We start from the raw sequence: 20,825 nt of genomic DNA, 5'->3' as shown, positions 1-20,825 counted from the left end.
CAGCCCCAGGCACCTGGTCCCAGGGCCAAGCCAGCAGGCCTGAGACCAGGAGTAAAAGAATTCTGTCTGTACTTGGATGTTTCTTGTAATTTCCTTCCATTCTCTGGACCAGACCTGGGACTCCTGCACACTTGGAAGCTGCGTGTTACTCTGCCACAAAGGGGCCAAGTGCTACGGGCGCAGGCTGCTCCCACCTCATAACCACAACAGGTTTGGTTATGGGGGTTTTGCCCATGGGTTGTGGGTGACTGAAGAGGTTCCCTTTAACCTTTGATATGATTCTTTCAATGGTTGTTTAAGTCCAGTTTAGAAGCTGGGTGTCCCAGTCCAGGCACAGGAACCTGTTAGGATCGTCCTACTCTCGTGTAGGACCCTGGCAGAGACACATGCCCGACTCAGCACACTCAGGAATCCACAGTCTTCGCAGTTTGCGTAACAGACCTCAGTAGCACAACATTTTGGCTAATCTACATTTATTTACATATAATACACTCAGAACATTCTGCTTTAGCTCCTTCCTCTTTCTCATCAGACAGCAAAAAGAGAAAGAACAAAGGACAATACTCCTACATCACGGAACACAGTAATACCAAAACATCCTGTCTCCGCCACTTCCCACACTGTGGAATGAAAACATACACCATCATGTGATAGACAACAATCCCATGACTGCAGGCACAGGGAATGAATCTCCAACAGAACCATGATCTGCGAGACTCATCTTTGGCAGCAGCAAAGCCCAGCGTCATGGCCCGTCTTTGGACCAATGATCCATCATTTCAGGAACTTCTGAAATGTTTTATTTTTATTTCATGTGGTTGTTTAGACGACTGTGCTATATGCTTGGAATTGTTCACTTTGCAACATAAACAATTGTGGATATTTATTAATTCATTTTGAAGATTAGGGAATTGTGTGTCTTATTCAATGGCGCAGGACCTGGGAGATAAGGCAAAAACATAAAACTGAACAATAGCATCACAAGACGTTAAAAACTAGTTAAAAGCCAACATTACAAACAAACAAAACAGAAACTAGCATCAAAAGACGCTTGTAGGGGGTGTCCTCTAAGTGGTCTGGCTGAATAGAGCTGTTTCCTTCCGTGTATCATATGTGTGCAGATGAGAACTGGATTTGGCTGAAGCAAACAAACTGCTTACTCCTGTTCAAAACATGTAATACACAGAGAACTCCTTCACCCTCATGGATGCAATTATTTGCTCCTGGCATGTGCTAAGGACTTTGAGGGATCAAAGGAGAAAAGTAGTAAGAGATTCTTAGACCTAACCTTCCCACAGAGAATAGTCTGAATTCAACACCTTGGCCATTGATTCCACCTTGCAGATCTGGATACATAGTATGAATAATATGGGACACCAGGTTTGCACTCCATGGATTTGAGAGGCAAGGCTGACTTCTCTGCTGGGTTGAAGAAGCACAAGAACACTGTTGCGATACAAATTAAAGTCTTCTAAAATACAATCACAACACAGCAATTGCTATGGTTTCTCCCCATGGTGAGTTATTTGATGGGAAGAGAGATTGCAGCTGTGACGGAAGCACTTTCCACATTCCAAGCACTGATAGGGTGTCTCCCCTGTATGAATTATTTGATGGGAAATGAGAGTCTTGTCGGAGTGCAAATATCCAGAGATGTAGTGATCAGGTGGGATTGCTATGAGGAATTATAACAAATATAGAGTAAGCCAACTGTGTCAGCAATGAAAGCATTGCGTTGACTGGGTTTAAACTATTTTGACATGATTCTTGATCAATCTACACCACTGCATCTCTGGCCATTTCCTCTACTGCCCATTTCACATGTCACGTACACAGCAGTTGCTTCGCCAGGCAGGCATCCTGTGCCATAAAGATAGTGGGCAAGTTTCTTTGATGCAGTTTTCTTATATATTTATCTTAAGATGTTAATCTTGGAGCCAGGAAACAGATCTCACATGAAGGGGATAGTGATCTGGTCTTTCTGGCCATCCTTATCATGTTTATTTCTCACCTCTGGGGTTGCCAGATGCACCCCTTTGTAGTTCTCAACTTATTTACCCCAAAAGTGTGCATGGATAACTAGTGTTTATAGGTTAACTTCCTCCCCACGTGGGTTTGTGGAAATGCTCAGAAGAAATCTGATTGGTTATTTTGAACGCTCTGTCAAAAGTTCTTTTGTGAATAAAACGGCCTGGGCCAGGGACTGTGTGACGGACAAGCACAGAGAGACACGATTATACGCACCCTTCCCAGAGTCTTGCTGGTTCAAGCCGCTGTGTGTATTTTTATTAATCAGAGTTCAATCCTTCCTTTACTTTGTGAACGCAACAAGTCTTACTGTGACGGAAACTCTTTCCACATTCCAAGCACTGATAGGGTTTCTCTCCTGTATGAACTCTTTGATGATAAGAGAGAGGGCTACTGTGACTGAAGGTCTTTCCACATTCCAAGCACTGATAGGGTTTCTCCCCTGTATGAATTCTTTGATGGGAAGTGAGTTGACCATTCAGACAGAAACTCTTTCCACATTCCAAGCACTGATAGGGTTTCTCCCCCGTATGAATTCTTTTATGGGAAGTGAGATGTGAGCTTTGACTAAAGCTCTTTCCACATTCCAAGCACTGATAGGGTTTATCCCCTGTATGAATTCTTTGATGAGAAGTGAGATCTGAGCTCTTTCTGAAAGTCTTCCCACACTGCAAGCACTGAAAAGGTTTCTCCCCTGTATGAATTCTTTGATGGGAAGGAAGACTGGCTTTGTGACTGAAGCTCTTTCCACATTCTAAGCACTGATAAGGTTTCTCCCCTGTATGATTTCTTTGATGGTAAGTGAGATGAATGCTCTGAGTGAAGTTTTTTCCACATTCCAAGCACTGATAGAGTTTCTCCCCTGTATGAATTCTTTGATGGGAAGTGAGATGGTGACTCAGACGGAAACTCTTTCCACATTCCAAGCACTGATAGAGTTTCTCCCCTGTATGAATTCTTTGATGGTAAGAGAGAGAGGTGCTCCGACTGAAGCTCTTTCCACATTCCAAGCACTGGTACGGTTTCTCCCCTGTATGAATTCTTTCATGGTAAGTGAGACCGTTCCTCTGACTGAAGCTCTTTCCACATTCCAGGCACCGATAGGGTTTCTCCCCTGTATGAATTCTTTGATGGGAAGTGAGATGACTACTCAGACGGAAACACTTTCCACATTCCAAGCACTGATAAGGTTTCTCCCCTGTATGTATTCTTTGATGGTAAGTGAGATGAATGCTCTGAATGAAGCTCTTTCCACATTCCAAGCACTGATAGGGTTTCTCCCCTGTATGAATTTTTTGATGGGAAGTGAGATGAATGCTCTGACTGAAGCTCTTTCCACATTCCAAGCACTGATAAGGTTTCTCCCCTGTATGTATTCTTTGATGGGAAGTGAGATGAATGCTCTGAATGAAGTTTTTTCCACATTCCAAGCACTGATAGGGTTTATTCGTAATGAGATTTATTTGATGAGAAGTGGTCTGGGAGCTCTGACTAAAGTTATCTTCACCATCTGAGTATTTATATGGCTTCTCTATGGTGTGGATTCTTTCTTTGTTCCCCTTGTTATTAATTTCCATTTCATCACCCCCTGCAATGAAAAAAAACCAATTATTTTTTAAATATTAGTATGTTATTGAAAGATTATTCATTCATAAAGAAATTATATGGTAATAGGACTTCCTGTTTCCGGCGGTTGAGAATGGCTGCCTCCCACAAGATCAGACCCCAGCTGTGCCGATAATTCAGGGTAATTAGCCCTGGCAGCCTCCCCAGGGTAGGGGAGGACTGTCTCAAGACCCATGGATTGTCCGAGATTGCCAGCGTGCACTAAGGTGCAGCCGGCAGGACACTGGGTCAAAGAGCACGGTCACGGCTGGCACTCTCCGATGTCACTCCTATAGCCAGACACATCTGTTTGGGAATTAAAATAGATTTGAAAAACAAACAGACATGGTCTGAATCGAAGCTGAACAAAAACCCCTGCAGAATGCAGTCTCTGTTGTACAAGCTCGGACTTCAAAGATATCCTCATTGTGGTGTGTGGATTGCGGAGGTGAATGGTATGCTTTTCTTATTCTCCTTTCTTAAGATCAATAGTTGGTTTTTCATGCCAAGCCTCGTTGAGAACTTAAATTGCTTCTAAAAAAAATGAGTGCAGAAGGACTTCTATTTACAATTGGGACTCATGCACATTTTTTTTAATGACTTGAAATGTTTGTTAAAGAGGAGAACAAAGGATTAAAATGGTGCTCCCCTATTACGCGGTTACGGAAAATTTGAAATCCCTCCCTGACTAAGAGAAACAGGAATTAATTGTTGGCTGACTACAACGGTTTGAGACAATATTTTGGATAATATATAGTGCAGCTGTTTGCAAAAGATTTTTTCCATTATGAACAAGAGAAAGGGCTAAATGGATGTCTAGAAGCCCCCCTCTAGGGCCCAGAGGGGGGACTGGGTGGCTTCCAGGAAGGCTGATCAATCACCAAATGACTGATATATTGCAATACAGCAAACAGTCTGCATAAGAACAACTCAATAAGGCGCAAGATACTGCGTTTACAAATCTTGAAAGGTTTTGACAACAGCTGAATGGGAAAGATTAATGATTTGGGAGCTGCCAAGTTACAAAAACTTCAGAGAGCTGGACAAAAGCCCGGAATGGATGGAACCAGATGACGTGGCGTGAGTAAAAAAAAAACCAGTTGAAAGGGTACATTACACAAACAAATCTGCACTCGACGGACAAAGGGTTATCTGTTTTCTGACATGATTGAGGATCACAGAGACAAAGAAGGTTGGATAAAATCGAGATATGGAAATATCAATGAGATGCTGGACTGAGGTTCAGAATGGGAAGCTGTAAAATAAAAATTACAATTTGGAAGACAAATTGATCTTTTTTATTTTTATTGCATTACGATTTGATATGTTAATTGGATGTTTTTTATTGGAAAATTAATAAATGCTCTAACAAAAAAAAGAAATTATATGATAAGGAAAAGGAATAAAAAGAGAAAAGAATTTTTAAAGAGGGGGAAATGGTGCAAAAAATGCAGTGTAATAGACTAAGTAGGTTATTATATTCTATAGGCTATAATAGGTTATTATATAGGTATTAAGTAGTATTGTTACACTAATTCAGTATATTTAGATAGACTAATTAGAGCCTCTAATTAGTGACCCCTTCATGGATCACTGCCTTGCCATGGCGAAGGGGCTTGAAGAACTCAGAGAAGCTATGAACTACGCCGAGCAGGGCACCCAAGATGAACAGGTCATAGTGGAGAGTTTTGACCAAACGTGATCCACCTGGAGGAGGAACCGGCAAGCCACTCCAGTATCCCTGCCAAGAAAACTCCATGGACAAAGACAACAGGCATATAAAAGTTTTGACGCTGGAAGATGAGCCCCTCAGGTCGGAAGGCGTCCAACATGCTACTGGGGAAGAGCGGAGGGCAAGTACAAGTAGATCCAGAGCTGATGAAGCGGCTGGGCCAAAGCCGAACGGACACTCAGTTGCGGATATGCCTGGAAGCGAAAGGAAAGTCCAATGCTGTGAAGAAAAATATTGCATAGGAACCTGGAATGTAAGAACCATGAACCTTGGTAAGCTGGATGTGGTCAAAAATAAGATGGCAAGAATAAATATTGACATCCTGGGCATCAATGAACTAAAATGCACAGGAATGGGCGAATTCAGTTCGAATGACCATCATATCTACTATTGTGGGCAAGAAACCCGTAAAAGAAATGGAGTGGCCCTCATAGTCAACAAAAGAGTGGCGAAAGCTGTACTGGGATGCAATCTCAAAAATGATAGAATGATCTCGATACGAATCCAAGGCAGACCTTTTGACATCACAGTAATCCAAGTTTATGCACCAACTACTGGTGCTGAAGAAACCAAAATTGACCAATTCTATGAAGACTTACAACACCTTATAGCAGTGTTTCCCAACCTTTTTTGGGCAAAGGCACACTTGCTTCATGAAAAAAATCTCGAGGCACACCACCATTAGAAAATGTTTAAAAAATTAACTCTGTGCCTATATTGACTATATATAAAGTAACTCTCTTTAATAGGCATCAAATAAACACAAAGAAAGTATTTTATAATTACTTACTGTATCTTGCAGGATACAGATTCTTCTTTAACTCTGCAGGTGGCGAGATTCCTGAATGCGGTTATCTCACACACAAAAACCACCAAACAACAACAACAACAAAAACTAATCGGACAGTTATGATGAGAGTGCACGACGGATCTCGTCTCCAGTTCTCCTTTCTCTGTGAACCGTCCCTCGGAACTTTCTGGGCCCCAAGCTGTTATTTGTCACTGCTCAATGTCCCACTCTTGCATCGTGGTGTTCCTCTTCTGTCGTTCGATGTATTGGTTTTTATGCTTCTGTGCTTTTATGTTTGTACATATTTTATGGGCTAATAGCCGTAAATAAATATAAGATAAGTTACTTAATTATGAAATAGTAAGTAAACAGAAATATGAAAAATTATAAAATACTTTATTCAGTGCGCAACCTGGGCCTGTTTGGCTGAACACAAAGCTGATATTCTGGCTGGAATCGAAGAAAGACACACACGTAGCTCTTCGTCAACAGCTCTCAGTCTCTCTCTGTTTTTAGTTTTTATAGCAATCATGCTTGAAAAGCTCAACTCACAGAGATATGTAGTGGAAAATGGGAGCAATGTCAAAATAGCTTTGTTTGCCAGAAGGGGGAACTCCTTGGCAGTTTCCAACCAAAAACTGTCCAAAGGTAGATCAGCAAATCTTAGCTTGAAACCACGATTTTGTCTCAGTTCAGTTAGTTCCTCCTGCTCCTGTAAAGTCATGTCCTTTCCACCAACTGATGCTGAGCTATAAGGGTCCCTAACCCAGTCAAGGCATTCAGTGGAGACTGAAGAGAAATAAAATGACAACTTCCCCTCGAGAGTTTTTAAATGTTTAGCTATTATCTCACACAGTGCAGCAGTGTGAACACCTTGCCATTGCTTGGTGAGTGTGAACATTTCAAGATTGCCACTTTCCACGTGTTGATGCCAGAGTTGCACCTTTGCACGGAATCCATTTATTTTATCTGTACTTGTAAGCAGGTTTTCATTTCGGCCTTGCATTCGTGTGTTCAGTTCATTCAGATGATGAAATATATCTGCCAGGTATGCCAGCCTTGCACACCACTCATCACTTGCAAGCAGTTTTGCGTAATCTGACCTCTCATTTGTCAGAAACACTTTAAGTTCCTCCCGCAGCTCATACACACGAACCAAGACCTTGCCACGCGACAACCACCGGACCTCCGTATGAAACAGCAAGGTTTTATGCTTCGCTCCCATCTCCTCACACAAAGCTGCAAATATGCGACTTTTCACGGGTCGTGACTTTACAAAGTTTACCATGCGCACAACATCATCCAACACATGAACTAGGTCTGCTGGTAAAGTCTTGGCTACGAGGGCCTCACGGTGCAAAAAACAATGCGTAACAATCACATCTGGATTTCTTTCTTTCACTCTGCTTACAAAGCCTTTGGTGTGCCCGACCATGGCTGCAGCTCCATCGGTGCAGACACTTGTGCAGTTTTCCCACTTAAGTCCTCCTTGTTCAAGGTATTCTGATGTGACCCGAAAAATTTCTTCTCCTGTTGCTTTTTCTGGCAATGCCTTGCAGAAAAAGAAGTTTTCTCTAATTGCATCACCATCAACAAAACGCACATTGGCCAAGAGTTGAGCATGTCCACTGATATCAGTAGACTCGTCAAGTTGTAATGCAAATTTCTCACTGCTATGGATCTTTTCCAAAACCACACTTTCAATGTCTGCAGACATGTCATTAATACGTCTGGAAATTGTGTTGTTTGAGAGAGGGACTTTGGCTATTTCCTTAGCTGCTTCAGGTCCGAGCATCTCCTCTACAATAGCTTTGCAGGCGGGAAGTATTAATGTCTCTGCCACAGAGTGCGACTTTTTTGACTTGGCTATAAGTTCAGCAACGTGATAGCTAGCTTTAAGACCTCTTTCATTTACCTTTGAGGTTTGTCTCATGAAAGTTGCCTGTTTCTCCGTGTTTTCACGCAGGCGAACAAAATAGTCTTCATTCTTGTTTTGAAGCAAAGGGTGCTTCGTTTGGAGATGGCGTTTAAGTTTGCTTGGGACCATAGCACTGTTAGCTAGCTTTTCACCACACACCACGCACAGTGGAATTGGTTGGCTTGCATCTCCGGTGAAAGTAAATCCAAATGAAATATAGCTTTCGCTATATAGCCTTGTGCCAGAGGATTTGCTTGAGCTAACCATCTTTGCTTTCTTTTCATGCCCACTCATACTTGGGCTCTCATCTGGCTCCAAATTTTGTTCAGAGTCCAGTTCTTTTCTTTTCAAAAACTTTTCCATCACTGCAGTATCCGGCCTCTCTGCAGTGCCGACTCCCGCTGAGTCCTGGTCTCTGTGCTCTGGAAGGAAGTCGGAAGATGATGTCCTACTGTGATAGGTCCAGGCTGGAGTCCGGACCTCAATGCAGCGGCTCCTTTCTGCAAAGGAAAAAAAATGGGTTTAGATGGGGGAGAGAGGCGGGGTAGTCGTTATACAGAACAGTTTTTACTGCCTGTATTACGGGCACGAATTATACATGGGAATGGCGGGAAGAGTGACGGCAGCACACGCAAAAGCGGAAGCCACGAGGTCCCCGAGGGCCTAGTGTGCCGCGGAACAGCGGTTGAAAAACACTGGATTAGAGAGGGCAAGAGCAAGGCAATTTCCATTGAGCTTCATGGCTAAGCAAGGAATTGAACTTCCAACATGGATGTCTTCCCCAGTTTACAGAAAACCTAAAAAGGTTGAAAAACACTAACAGCGGTTGAAAAACACTGTAATAAGGCCACTGTCTGTATACGATGTTAAGTTTGTGAGAAACAGTTTTTGCTATCAAGCCTGCTTGGACATACCTAAACCATCTTTCCCAAATAAATTTTATTTATACCCCGCCCTCCCCAGCCAAGACCGGGCTCAGGGCGGCTAACAACAAATAATAAAAAACAAGTCGATTGAAATATAATAAATAATAAAAAATAAGTCGATTGAAATAAAAACAATAATAAAAAACAAGTTGATTGAAATATAACTTAAAAACAAGATTAAAATACAACATTTAAACATCAAAATGCGGTTGAGTTGAAGAATTCTGCAAGCAGAATAAATTCCACAGCCCCGATGCATTGGCACCTCGTGCCGTTTGAGTGGCAGAATTTATTCAGCACGCAGAAAATGGCCTTTTGGGGGGGTGAATGTGGATGAAGCAGGAAGAGAACTTAAGAAAAAAAAGCTTGCTGATTTCTCTGCACTGTTGTTCCTCGATCCCAGAGGGCACCCACCCGGGGATCAGAAATCCGTAATGGGAATGGCACATGCCTTACACACGCGCATATATATGGGCCATGCAAAGCTTGAGTGTATCTGAAGTGTGCATGCACACGAAAGCTCATACCAAGAACTGACTTAGTTGGTCTTTAAGGTGCTACTGGAAGGATTTTTTTTTGTTTTTTTAAAAAAGGCATGCATGAAATCTAGCCCCAAACACACACATGCACACTTTCCCACATGCTTCTAAAATGCACATTAAATAAAACGAGAGAGAGAAGTGCACGCATTTACCTGCCAGCCTCGGAGCTGTGGAATGCAGCGAAATGAAGCAATCTGTGTCCTTCCAGGCGCCAGCTCAGACCTGCCGTGCTGTTTCGGTAGAGGCAGGACGGCCCCACTTCCTGCTGCCGCCCGACTCGCCCGCTCCGTCCAACGGCACAGCAAAAAGCAGGGAGGTAGGCTGCTAGGCGCGAAAATGTAGCGAGCGGTGATGGGAAGCGCGAAAACTTCGCGCATGCGCAGGCCCAGCAGCGAGCGGCAATGGGATGCAGCCGCTACACACAAAGGCTCGGAAGCACACAAAGGCTCAGTAGCGAGCGGCGAAGGGAGCTCGCTCGCCGCCCCGCGTGTGCTCGCCGCCGCCGCCCCGCCTCTCGCCGCCCGACTCGCCCGCTCCGTCCCACGGCACAGCAGGGAACGTCTCGCGGCACACAAGTGTGCCGCGGAACAGGGGTTGGGAAACGCTGCCTTATAGAAGTGACACCAAAGAAGGATGTTCTTCTCATTATAGGGGATTGGAATGCTAAAGTAGGGAATCAAGAGATAAAAGGAACAACTGGCAAGTTTGGCCTTGGAGATCAAAACGAAGCAGGGCAAAGGCTAATAGAGTTCTGTCAAGAGAACAAGCTGGTCATCACAAACACGCTTTTCCAACAACACAAGAGACGACTCTACACATGGACATCACCAGATGGGCAGCATCAAAATCAGATTGATTATATTCTCTGCAGCCAAAGATGGAGAAGTTCTATACAGTCAGCAAAAACAAGACCTGGAGCTGACTGTGGCTCAGATCATCAGCTTCTTATAGCAAAAATTCAAGCTTAAACTGAAGAAAGTAGGAAAAACCACTGGGCCGGTAAGATACAATCTAAGTCAAATCCCTTATGAATACACAGTGGAAGTGACGAACAGGTTTAAGGATTTAGATTTGGTGGACAGAGTGCCTGAAGAACTATGGATGGAGGCTCGTAACATTGTACAGGAGGCAGCAACGAAAACCATCCCAATGAAAAGGAAATGCAAGAAAGCAAAGTGGCTGTCCAACGAGGCCTTACAAAGTGGAGGGGAGAAGGCAAGCAAAATGCGAGGGAGATAGTGAAAGATACAGGAAATTGAATGCAGATTTCCAAAGAATAGCAAGGAGAGACAAGAAGACCTTCTTAAACGAGCAATGCAAACAAATAGAGGAAAACAACAGAATGGGAAGAACCAGAGATCTGTTCAAGAAAATTGGAGATATGAAAGGAACATTTCGTACAAAGATTACCATAATAAAAGACAAAAGTGGAAAGGACCTAACAGAAGCAGAAGACATCAAGAAGAGGTGGCAAGAATACACAGAGGAATTATACCAGAAAGAAATGGATGTCCCGTATACTCCAGGTAGTGTGGTTGCTGACCTTGAGCCAGACATCCTGGAGAGTGAAGTCAAATGGGCCTTAGAAATCACTGCTAATAACAAGGCCAGTGGAAGTGATGGTATTCCAGCTGAACTATTTAAAATTTTAAAAGATGATGCTGTTAAGGTGCTACACTCAATATGCCAGCAAATTTGGAAAACTCAGCAGTGGCCAGAAGATCAGTCTACATCCCAATCCCAAAGAAGGGCAGTGCCAAAGAATGCTCCAACTACCGCACAATTGCACTCATTTCACACACTAGCAAGGTTATGCTTAAAATTCTACAAGGAAGGCTCAAGCAGTATGTGGATCGAGAACTCCCAGAAGTGCAAGCTGGATTTAGAAGAGGCAGAGGAACCAGAGACCAAATTGCAAACATGCGCTGGATTATGGAGAAAGCTAGAGAGTTCCAGAAAGACATCTACTTCTGCTTCATTGACTATGCAAAAGCCTTTGACTGTGTCGACCACAGCAAACTATGGCAAGTTCTTAAAGAAATGGGAGTGCCTGATCACCTCATCTGTCTCCTGAGAAATCTCTACGTGGGACAAGAAGCTACAGTTAGAACTGGATATGGAACAACTGATTGGTTCAAAATTGGGAAAGGAGTACGACAAGGCTATTTTTTGTCTCCCTGCTTATTTAATTTATATGCAGAATACATCATGCGAAAGGCTGGGCTGGATGAATCCCAAGCTGGAATTAAGATTGCCGGAAGAAATATCAACAACCTCAGATATGCAGATGACACAACCTTGATGGCAGAAAGTGAGGAGGAATTAAAGAACCTTTTAATGAGGGTGAAAGAGGAGAGCGCAAAATATGGTCTGAAGCTCAACATCAAAAAAACGAAGATCATGGCCACTGGTCCCATCACCTCCTGGCAAATAGAAGGGGAAGAAATGGAGGTAGTGAGAGATTTTACTTTCTTGGGCTCCATGATCACTGCAGATGGTGACAGCAGCCACGAAATCAAAAGACGCCTGCTTCTTGGGAGAAGGGCAATGACAGGCCTAGACAGCATCTTGAGAAGCAGAGACGTCACCTTGCCAACAAAGGTTCGTATAGTTAAAGCTATGGTTTTCCCAGTAGTGATGTATGGAAGTGAGAGCTGCACCATAAAGAAGGCTGATCGCCGAAGAATTGATGCTTTTGAATTATGGTGCTGGAGAAGACTCTTGAGAGTCCCATGGACTGCAAGAAGATCAAACGCATCCATTCTTAAGGAAATCAGCCCTGAGTGCTCACTGGAAGGACAGATTGTGAAGCTGAGGCTCCAGTACTTTGGCCACCTCATGAGAAGAGAAGACTCCCTGGAGAAGATACTGATGCTGGGATTGATGGAGGGCACAAGGAGAAGGGGACGACAGAGGACGAGATGGTTGGACAGTGTTCTCGAAGCTACCAGCACGAGTTTGACCAAACTGCGGGAGGCAGTGGAAGACAGGAGTGCCTGCCGTGCTCTGGTCCATGGGGTCACGAAGAGTCGGACACGACTAAACAACAACAACAATTAGAGCCTCAGGAAGAACAACCATTCACAACTGTTCATTCTTCAACGTTGCTAATGAATGGTTGTGAAAGAGGAAGAACTGAAGGGAATTAGATGGGAGTTTTTGTTGTTGTTGTTGTTTAGTCGTTTAGTCGTGTCCGACTCTTCGTGACCCCATGGACCAGAGAACGCCAGGCACCTCTGTCCTCCACTGCCTCCCGCAGTTTGGTCAAACTCATGCTGGTAACCTCGAAAACACTATCCAACCATCTCGTCCTCTGCCGTCCCCTTCTCCTTGTGCCCTCCATCTTTCCCAACATCAGGGTCTTCTCCAGGGAGTCTTCTCTTCTCATGAGGTGGCCAAAGTACTGGAGCCTCAGCTTCACAATCTGTCCTTCCAGTGAGCACTCAGGGTTGATTTCCTTCAGTATGGAGAGGTTTGATCTTCTTGCAGTCCATGGGACTCTCAAGAGTCTTTACTATGGAGTTAACTGCCTTTGTTGGCTGGTATTAGCTGAAACATTTACGGGAACCTGAGATTCAATTAATTTTGTTTGGCCCAATTACGAAATCTTCTCTGTCTCCATTGTCAGTTATCTCTTTAGTCAACCAAAATCAACAGAAGCACAAAAAACAATCTGGCAGAAGCTACTTCAACCTCCCTACCCATTCTGATGGATATTCACAGACAACACCGCCAATCGCCCTCCATTCCAAGTGATTTATGGGGGCGTTAGATTTCCAGGTGGTGTAGGTTGCGCTACTGAGTTCCATCCAAACCTTGCAGATTCATCACAAGGAGAGAGATATGGAATTTCAAAAAAGATATGATGATCCTCAGAGAGCCTTACCCAGAGAACCCAGGAGCCCACGATTCTCCTCCATGACCTCCTCATGCAGAGCTTTCTGGTCAGGATCCAGCAACGCCCACTCCTTGTCCGTGAAATGAACAGCGACATCCTCAAAGCACACCAAACCCTTTAAAAAAAAGGGAAATGTCCTCCTCTTAGACAGCATAAAGATGATCTACAACACTGCTGTTTTTTCCCCTGCCTGTTAATTGTTGCATTGATTTAATGGGATTGTTTTGCTCCACATGATATGCTTATTTTAACATCTCGCTGGAATTACTTTATTATTTTAATGATGGGTCCTAATCTTTGTGTAAATGGGTGGAACTCCACATTTTTTCTTCCAAGCATTCTGGCTGCCCCACCCCTCGGGCCTCTCTCCCTACAAGTCTCATGCCCCCTACCTGATCTGCTTCTATAGCCGCTGCTTCCCCTTCTCCACCATGAAAAGACGCACGAGGTCTTGCTGGCATCATCCGGTCACCTGCCAGAGACAAAGGGAAGTGGGAAGCCATGAATGCCTGCTTTTCTCCGATGTTCAGGACTGCATCTCTAATTTCAGATGGACTTTTGAAAAAGTCTATCCTACTGAGACATTTGTACAACTTCATATTTTAGTTGTGTAAAAATACATCTCTGCTCCTTTGAGTACTTGGCCCTAACAGCCTCCACTGGTGGAGGATGGGAGGGGCAGGCGAGCGTACCGCCCCCCGCACCACCATGCCAGTGGGGTGCCATCACGGCCGCTTCCGGACGTGCGTCATGCACCCCCCCCCCCGTGCTGGGCGCCCTGCCCCCAGGATGCGCGCCAGCCATGCCCCCGCCTGCTCTCCACCCCCCCTTCCAGAGCCGGCAGCTCCTCCGCAGACAGCAGAAAAGAACTAACAGATTACAGTAGTTTATAAATCCCCACAATGTGACCAAAGAGAGAAATAACTCCCCCCTTACCTAGTGGTCTCTCCCTGGTGTCCATTGGAGTCCTCTCTGCCTCAGAGGAATCAGGACCCATTTCTGCCATCAGATTATTCCCCTGAAAGAGCAACAGAGAATGGAGAGAAGGATTAGAAAAGGATTTTGCAGAGCTAAACACTTTACCAGATCTCATTCCTTAGATCCTATCCATAAAGGGATCGGATATCAGTAATGCATTTTGGGATACTCTCCCTCTGGTTTGGAGCCCCTTGGGAAAACCCAGAGGAAAATATATCTCACCTGCTGCTCTGCCTGCTTCCTCTCCTCTGCCTGACTCAGGAGGAAACCTTCGGCCAGGGCCACTGCCTGGGAACTGGTCTCTGCTCCACATTCCCTCACCCAGCTCTCTATCTCAGGTGGAAGGACAGCCAGGAACTGCTCCAAGATCACCAGGTCCAGCATCTCAGCTTTCGTGTTCCTTTCTGGCTTCAGCCACTGACAGAAAAGGTGGTAGAGTCGGCTGCAAACCTCTCGAGGTCCTTCAGCCTCCTGGCAGCAGAACTGCCTGAGCTGCTGCCTCTGCACATCTGAGTGGAGGGTGTCCTCCTCACCCAGGATCACCGGCACAGAGTTTTCCCAGAATCCCCCAGTGCTCCCATCTTCAATCACATGGTCTCTTCCTGCTTTAGGGCCAGCCGAGTCTTGCTCCTCCATCTATGTTTTCAGGAAGCTCCCAAGCTATCAGAAGGAGTCCCTTTTTTCTTCTGGAAAGTTCTTCCTGTCCGAACTAGAGATGCTGGCAAATCCTACAAAGCAAATGCATTGTTCTGTTATAAAATTGGCACTTTGTCAGGATCAGAAAAATGTCCCCAGACATATGTGGGTGACTTTAGCTAGCAATCAAGGCTGCACTACACTAAAGCCCAGGCTCTGAACATATTGTAGTTGTAAGTTGTTTTAAGCTGTTTTTGAACTTGATTACAGCTCCACAAGAGAAAAATAAAGAATTTTTCTCAATCTGGCTGGTCCAAATATAAATTTAAGCATAGCAATAGAAATATTATTACTAGTAATAGTACTACTACTACTATGTCGCCCATCTGACTGGGTTGCCTCAATGGCTTCCAATAAGATGAACATCAAACACAGTAAGACATCAAACATTAAAAATTTTCTTCATCAATAGAGCAATTATTCTCCTCCCTTTGAATCCGCCCTCCTCCGAAATCAAATAGACCAAGACTTTATGTTGTTTCATTGGTAGCAGAAGAGGAAAAATGACTCTTACTCACACTTAATCTAAGCACAACCCCAAGGGCTCCCGAGGAGGCGTCTGACTATGGAATGTGGATTCCTAATCTGTTAATTATTCTCTATCCTGTTTCGCCTTTTTCTTTTCCAGCCAATTCACGAACCTGGAACTCACTACAGTGGCCACTAATAATGAAACATATGTCACAAATATCCCTGCACATTTATTTCGATATTTTGTGATATACAAAGGATGGGAGAGAATTTACAATCAGAGAACTATTGAGTGGGAAAGGAACCTGCGGACCATATAGTCCAGTCCCCTGCAATGTAGAAATCTTCACCCAACTTGGGCACATACCCATGACCAAGTAACACCCTCCCCTTTCAAAGGGGGGGGGGGCTTTAGATCTGGGGGACCTCTCCCTCCCCCTTTCTGTCCTCCCTTCTCTAGGAATCCAGCTTAGTTCCTTTTAACCCTTGGCGAACGGAAGGCACCCAGCTTTCCCCTCTATGGAGAGAAGGAGCCCACAGAGAGGCTTTCTTCTGGGGAGGGTGGGACCCCCTTGGCAGGCAGAGAGGAGCAGCAGCTTGAACAGAGAGGAAGGGGGGAGGATGCTCCCTGCCTTGGGGGTCTTCACCCCACTTGAGTATCCTCCCCCTGCAGCCCTGGGACCCCTCTTCTCTCCCAGGCGCCCCAAGGGGAAAAAGAGAGGAGACTCACTGGATCCCAGGAGGGGCCATCGAGGCAGCCTTGGCAGAGAACGAAGGAGGAGGGGCTTCCGCTCTGGAGGACCTGGGACCCCCGCCCCCACTTTCTGGCCTCTCTAGGATTCCAGCTCGGCTCCTGTTAACCCTTGGCGAGCCGAGCGCACAGAGGGCAAAGGAAGCTCTGAAGTGCTGCGCATGCTCCATGCGGGCGACTCAGGTCCTCCTCTTAAAGCAGGAAGCGGGGAAAGGGGGAGGCGGAGGGAGGGCGGGGCAAGGACCCGTGACGAAAGAACCCTGGCCCCGCCCCTCCGCCGGGAAGGCGGCGGCTGCTCTGAGGGAAACGGCTTTTCCCGCCTTTTCCCGCCCTTCAAAATCTGAGCCTCGCCTCAGTTTTAGGCGCCAAGGAGGCCGATTCCTGGCAGACCAGGCCGAGGTTTCCCTGGGCTCCCTCGTTTATCGGGGGTTTTATTTTCATTCTGCGTGATTTCTGTTTATATCTCTTGCTTTTGGAGCTTCCATCTGCTTCTTTAGGAAGGCATGTTGCTTTATTAAAAAGTCCCTTTCACCACTGCTTTGCCTGCATTCCATCCAGTATTTAAATTCATTTATTCAAATGGATTCTAAAATAGTCCTTTATAGTACCACCCTCTTCCCTCTCTCCTCCTCCGCTGCCACTGAGGAGTAATGAAGAGGCTCCTCCGCCTCAGGCGTTGGACTTGTGTCTGTCTGTGTGGGTGAGAGAAACTGGGTGGAAGAAGGGCCCAAGGATCCTGTAGTGGCCCCAGCAGAAGCCATCCACCATGGAGCTGAAGCCCTGCAGGTAGTCCTTGTCCCTGTTTTGGATGAGGGGCTCCTCCACTGCAAACATGGCTACAATCTTCCCTTGGTCATCAGCGAAATGGAAGAGCTCCTGCCAGTCAAATAAGTACCTGTACAGGTAATGAACTCGCTGCATGCCGTTGCAAGAAGTGGCAATCCTGCTTCATCCGGTATAGGATGTGTTGTGGGGGGGGGGGGGCAGGGCAACAAATCCAACTCAATGGTGTAAAGTTGGAAAATGTCGACCACTTATAAACACCATCTCCAACTCCTCGAAAGTTTCCAACAGTGTCTCCAAAAAACCCAGATGCCAACTTTGCTGCCACATACACCCGGACAACACCATTACTGGCCCCAACAACATCACACATACCATCTTGGGACTATTTAATTGCTCATCATCTAACATTGTGTATGCCATCAAATGCCAACAGTGTCCTTCAGCTCTCTATATTGGACAAACAGGCCAAACCTTACGCCAAAGAATAAACGGACATAAATCTGACATCAGGAATCACAAGACAGAGAAACCAGTAGGAGAACACTTCAATCTCCCAGGACATTCTGTACAAGATCTCAAAGTAGCTGTTTTACTACAAAGGAATTTCAGAAATAGACTGGAAAGAGAAGCTGCTGAATTGCAACTTATTACCAAACTTAAGACCATGGAGAGACCTGGTCTGAACAAAGACATTGGATTCTTATCTCATTATACATGACAAAGCCATTTTTCACCTTCTCACCCCTTGCTTTTTCCTGTAAGACCTATTGCAGTCATTAAGAGTCGTCAACAGGCTCATCACAGCTATCTGCCAATCACCCATTCCCACCACCCTTCTGAGTAATACCCCTCCCCACCTTCTCACTATATAGAAGGGTCTGGTGACTTCTGTTTCGGTGTATCTGAAGAAGTGTGCATGCACACGAAAGCTCATACCTAGAACTAACTTAGTTGGTCTTTAAGGTGCTACTGGAAGGAATTTTTTTTGTTTGGTCCAAAAAATCTTACGCATTACTTGGGAAGAAAGGTGAACTAAAATCAGTGTACTGGAAGAAGCAAAGATCACCAGTATTGAAGCAAAGATGCTTAATTTATGTATGATTTGTAACCATTACGCTGAAGACAGACCATAGGCACAGGCTTTCCAGGGCCCTGGCAGCCCCTACATCCCCCCAATGGAGGGGCTGGGCACCCACAACTTTTGCGCCAGGGCCATGCATGGCCCAGTGGGGGCATGAGTGCCTGATGTCACTGCATGCTGATGTCAGATGCACAGCCCCAGGCACCTGGTCCCAGGGCCAAGCCAGCAGGCTTGAGACCAGGAGTAAAAGAATTCTGTCTGTACTTGGATGTTTCCTGTAATTTCCTTCCATTCTCTGGACCAGACCTGGGACTCCTGCGCACTTGGAAGCTGCGTGTTACTCTGCCACAAAGGGGCCAAGTGCTATGGGCGCAGGCTGGTCCCACCTCATAACCACAACAGGTTTTGGTTATGGGGGTTTTCCCCATGGGTTGTGGGTGACTGAAGAGGCTCCCTTTAACCTTTTGAGATGATTCCTGCAATGGTTGTTTAAGTCCAATTTAGAAGCTGGGTGTCCCAGTCGAGGCACAGGAACCTGTTAGGATCGTCCTACGCTCGTGTAGGCATGCCCGACTGGCATTTTCTCTCCCTAATGGTTGATCGGGAGCTTCAAAAGCTTTCTCCAACCCAAACATCACAGCGACTGATGCCTTGGAGACATCAGCACACTCAGGGATGCGTAACAAACTCAGCAGCACAGCATTCTTGCTAATCTACATTTATTTACATACAATACAGGGCATTCTGCTGTAGCTCCTTCCTCTTTCTATAAGACAGCAAAAAGAGAAAGAACAAAGGACAATAGCCCTACTTCACAGAACACAGTAATACCAAAACATCCTGTCTCCGCCACTTCCCACACTGTGGAATGAAAACATACACCATCATGGGATAGACAACAATCCCATGACTGCAGGCACAGGGAATGAATCACCAACAGAACCGTGATCTGCCAGACTCATCTTTTGCAGCAGCAAAGCCCAGCGTCATGGCCCGTCTTTGGACCAATGATCCATCATTTCAGGAACTTCTGAAATGTTTTATTTTTATTTCACGTGGTTGTTTTGACGACTGTGCTATAGGCTTGAAATTTTTCACTTTGAAACATAAACAATTGTTCATATCTATTAATTCATTTTAAACATTACGGGATTGTGTGTTTTATTCAATGGCACAGGACCTGGGAGATAAGGCAAAAACATAAAACTGAACAATAGCATCACAAGAAGTTAAAAACTAGTTAATAGCCAACATTACAAACAAACAGAACAAAAACTAGCATCGAAAGACGCTTGTAGGGGGTGTCCTCTAAATGGTCTGGCTAAATAATAAATAATAATAATAATAATAAATTATTTATACCCCGCCCATCTGACTGGGTTTCCCCAGCCACTCTGGGCAGCTTCCAACTGAATATTAAAAACAATACAGCATCAGACATTAAAAACGTCCCTAAAGAGGGCTGCCTTCAGTTGTCATTTAAAAATAAAATAGTTGTTTATTGCCTTGACATCTGCTGGGAGCCTGTTCCACAGGGCAGGCGCAACTACCGAGAAGGCCCTCGTTGTTTCCTCCCATCTATCATATGTGTGCAGATTAGAACTGGATTTGGCTGAAGCAAACAAACTGCTTACTGCTGTTCAAAACATGTAATACACAGAGAACTCCTTCTCCCTCATGGATGCAATTCTTTGCTCCTGGCATGCGCTAAGGACTTTTAAGGATCAAGGAGAAGAGTAGTGAGAGATTCCTCGACCTCACCTTCCCACAAAGAAAAGTCTGAATTCAACACCTTGGCCGTTGACTTCCACCTTGCAGATCTGGATATATAGTATGAATAATATGGGACACCCCCTTCATGGATCACTGCCTTGCCGTGGCGAAGGGGCTTGAAGAACTCAGAGAAGCTATGAACTATGCCGAGCAGGGCACCCAAGATGAACAGGTCATAGTGGAGAGTTTTGACCAAATGTGATCCACCTGGAGGAGGAACCGGCAAGCCACTCCAGTATCCCTGCCAAGAAAACTCCATGGACAAAGACAACAGGCATATAAAAGTTATGACGCTGGAAGATGAGCCCCTCAGGTCGGAAGGCGTCCAACATGCTACTGGGGAAGAGCGGAGGGCAAGTACAAGTAGATCCAGAGCTGATGAAGCGGCTGGGCCAAAGCCGAAAGGACGCTCAGTTGCGGATATGCCTGGAAGCGAAAGGAAAGTCCAATGCTGTAAAGAAAAATATTGCATAGGAACTTGGAATGTAAGACATTTCGTACAAAGATTTCCATAATAAAGGACAAAAGTGGAAAGGACCTAACAGAAGCAGAGGACATCAAGAAGAGGTGGCAAGAACACACAGAGGAATTATACCAGAAAGATATGGATGTCCCATACACCCCAGGTAGTGTGGTTGCTGACCTTGAGCCAGACATCCTGGAGAGTGAAGTCAAATGGGCCTTAGAAAGCACTGCAAATAACAAGGCCAGTGGAAGTGATGGTATTCCAGCTGAACTATTTAAAAATTTTAAAAGATGATGCTGTTAAGGTGCTACACTCAATATGCCAGCAAATTTGGAAAACTCAGCAGTGGCCAGAGGATTGGAGAAGATCAGTCTACATCCCAAT

General features: G+C 45.1%; 1 protein-coding gene and 1 long non-coding RNA gene across 5 annotated transcripts in view; both read right to left on the bottom strand.

Annotated features, from left to right (window-relative positions):
• Positions 1–20,444, bottom strand: part of LOC310838216 — a 69,051-nt gene extending 48,607 nt beyond the window's left edge. Inside the window, exons 1-2 of the long non-coding RNA XR_014560815.1 lie at positions 19,753–20,444; positions 18,467–19,519 (exon numbers count right to left, since the gene is read on the bottom strand). This is a non-coding gene — a long non-coding RNA (uncharacterized lncRNA). The remainder of the gene's footprint in view (positions 1–18,466; positions 19,520–19,752) is intronic.
• LOC310837405 (uncharacterized protein) overlaps positions 457–20,825 on the bottom strand; it is a 28,547-nt gene continuing 8,178 nt past the window's right edge. Inside the window, exons 1-7 of one of the 4 annotated variants that reach the window (XM_083723963.1) lie at positions 16,315–16,530; positions 15,632–15,776; positions 14,640–15,145; positions 14,376–14,457; positions 13,832–13,911; positions 13,428–13,554; positions 457–3,616 (exon numbers count right to left, since the gene is read on the bottom strand). In XM_083723963.1, coding sequence (XP_083580089.1) covers positions 2,289–3,616; positions 13,428–13,554; positions 13,832–13,911; positions 14,376–14,457; positions 14,640–15,053 — 2,031 coding nt within the window. In that variant the 5' untranslated portion in view covers positions 15,054–15,145; positions 15,632–15,776; positions 16,315–16,530 and the 3' untranslated portion in view covers positions 457–2,288. Of the gene's footprint in view, positions 3,617–13,427; positions 13,555–13,831; positions 13,912–14,375; positions 14,458–14,639; positions 15,167–15,631; positions 15,777–16,314; positions 16,531–20,825 lie in introns of those variants that run through there. The other 3 variants (XM_083723961.1, XM_083723962.1, XM_083723964.1) reach the window with 3 other exon arrangements.

Source organism: Podarcis gaigeae (genome assembly GCF_964106915.1).
Source record: "Podarcis gaigeae genome assembly, chromosome: 2".
Lineage (NCBI taxonomy): Eukaryota > Metazoa > Chordata > Lepidosauria > Squamata > Lacertidae > Podarcis > Podarcis gaigeae.
Note: the sequence above shows the minus strand (reverse complement) of the source record. Positions and strands in the feature narration are given on the sequence as shown.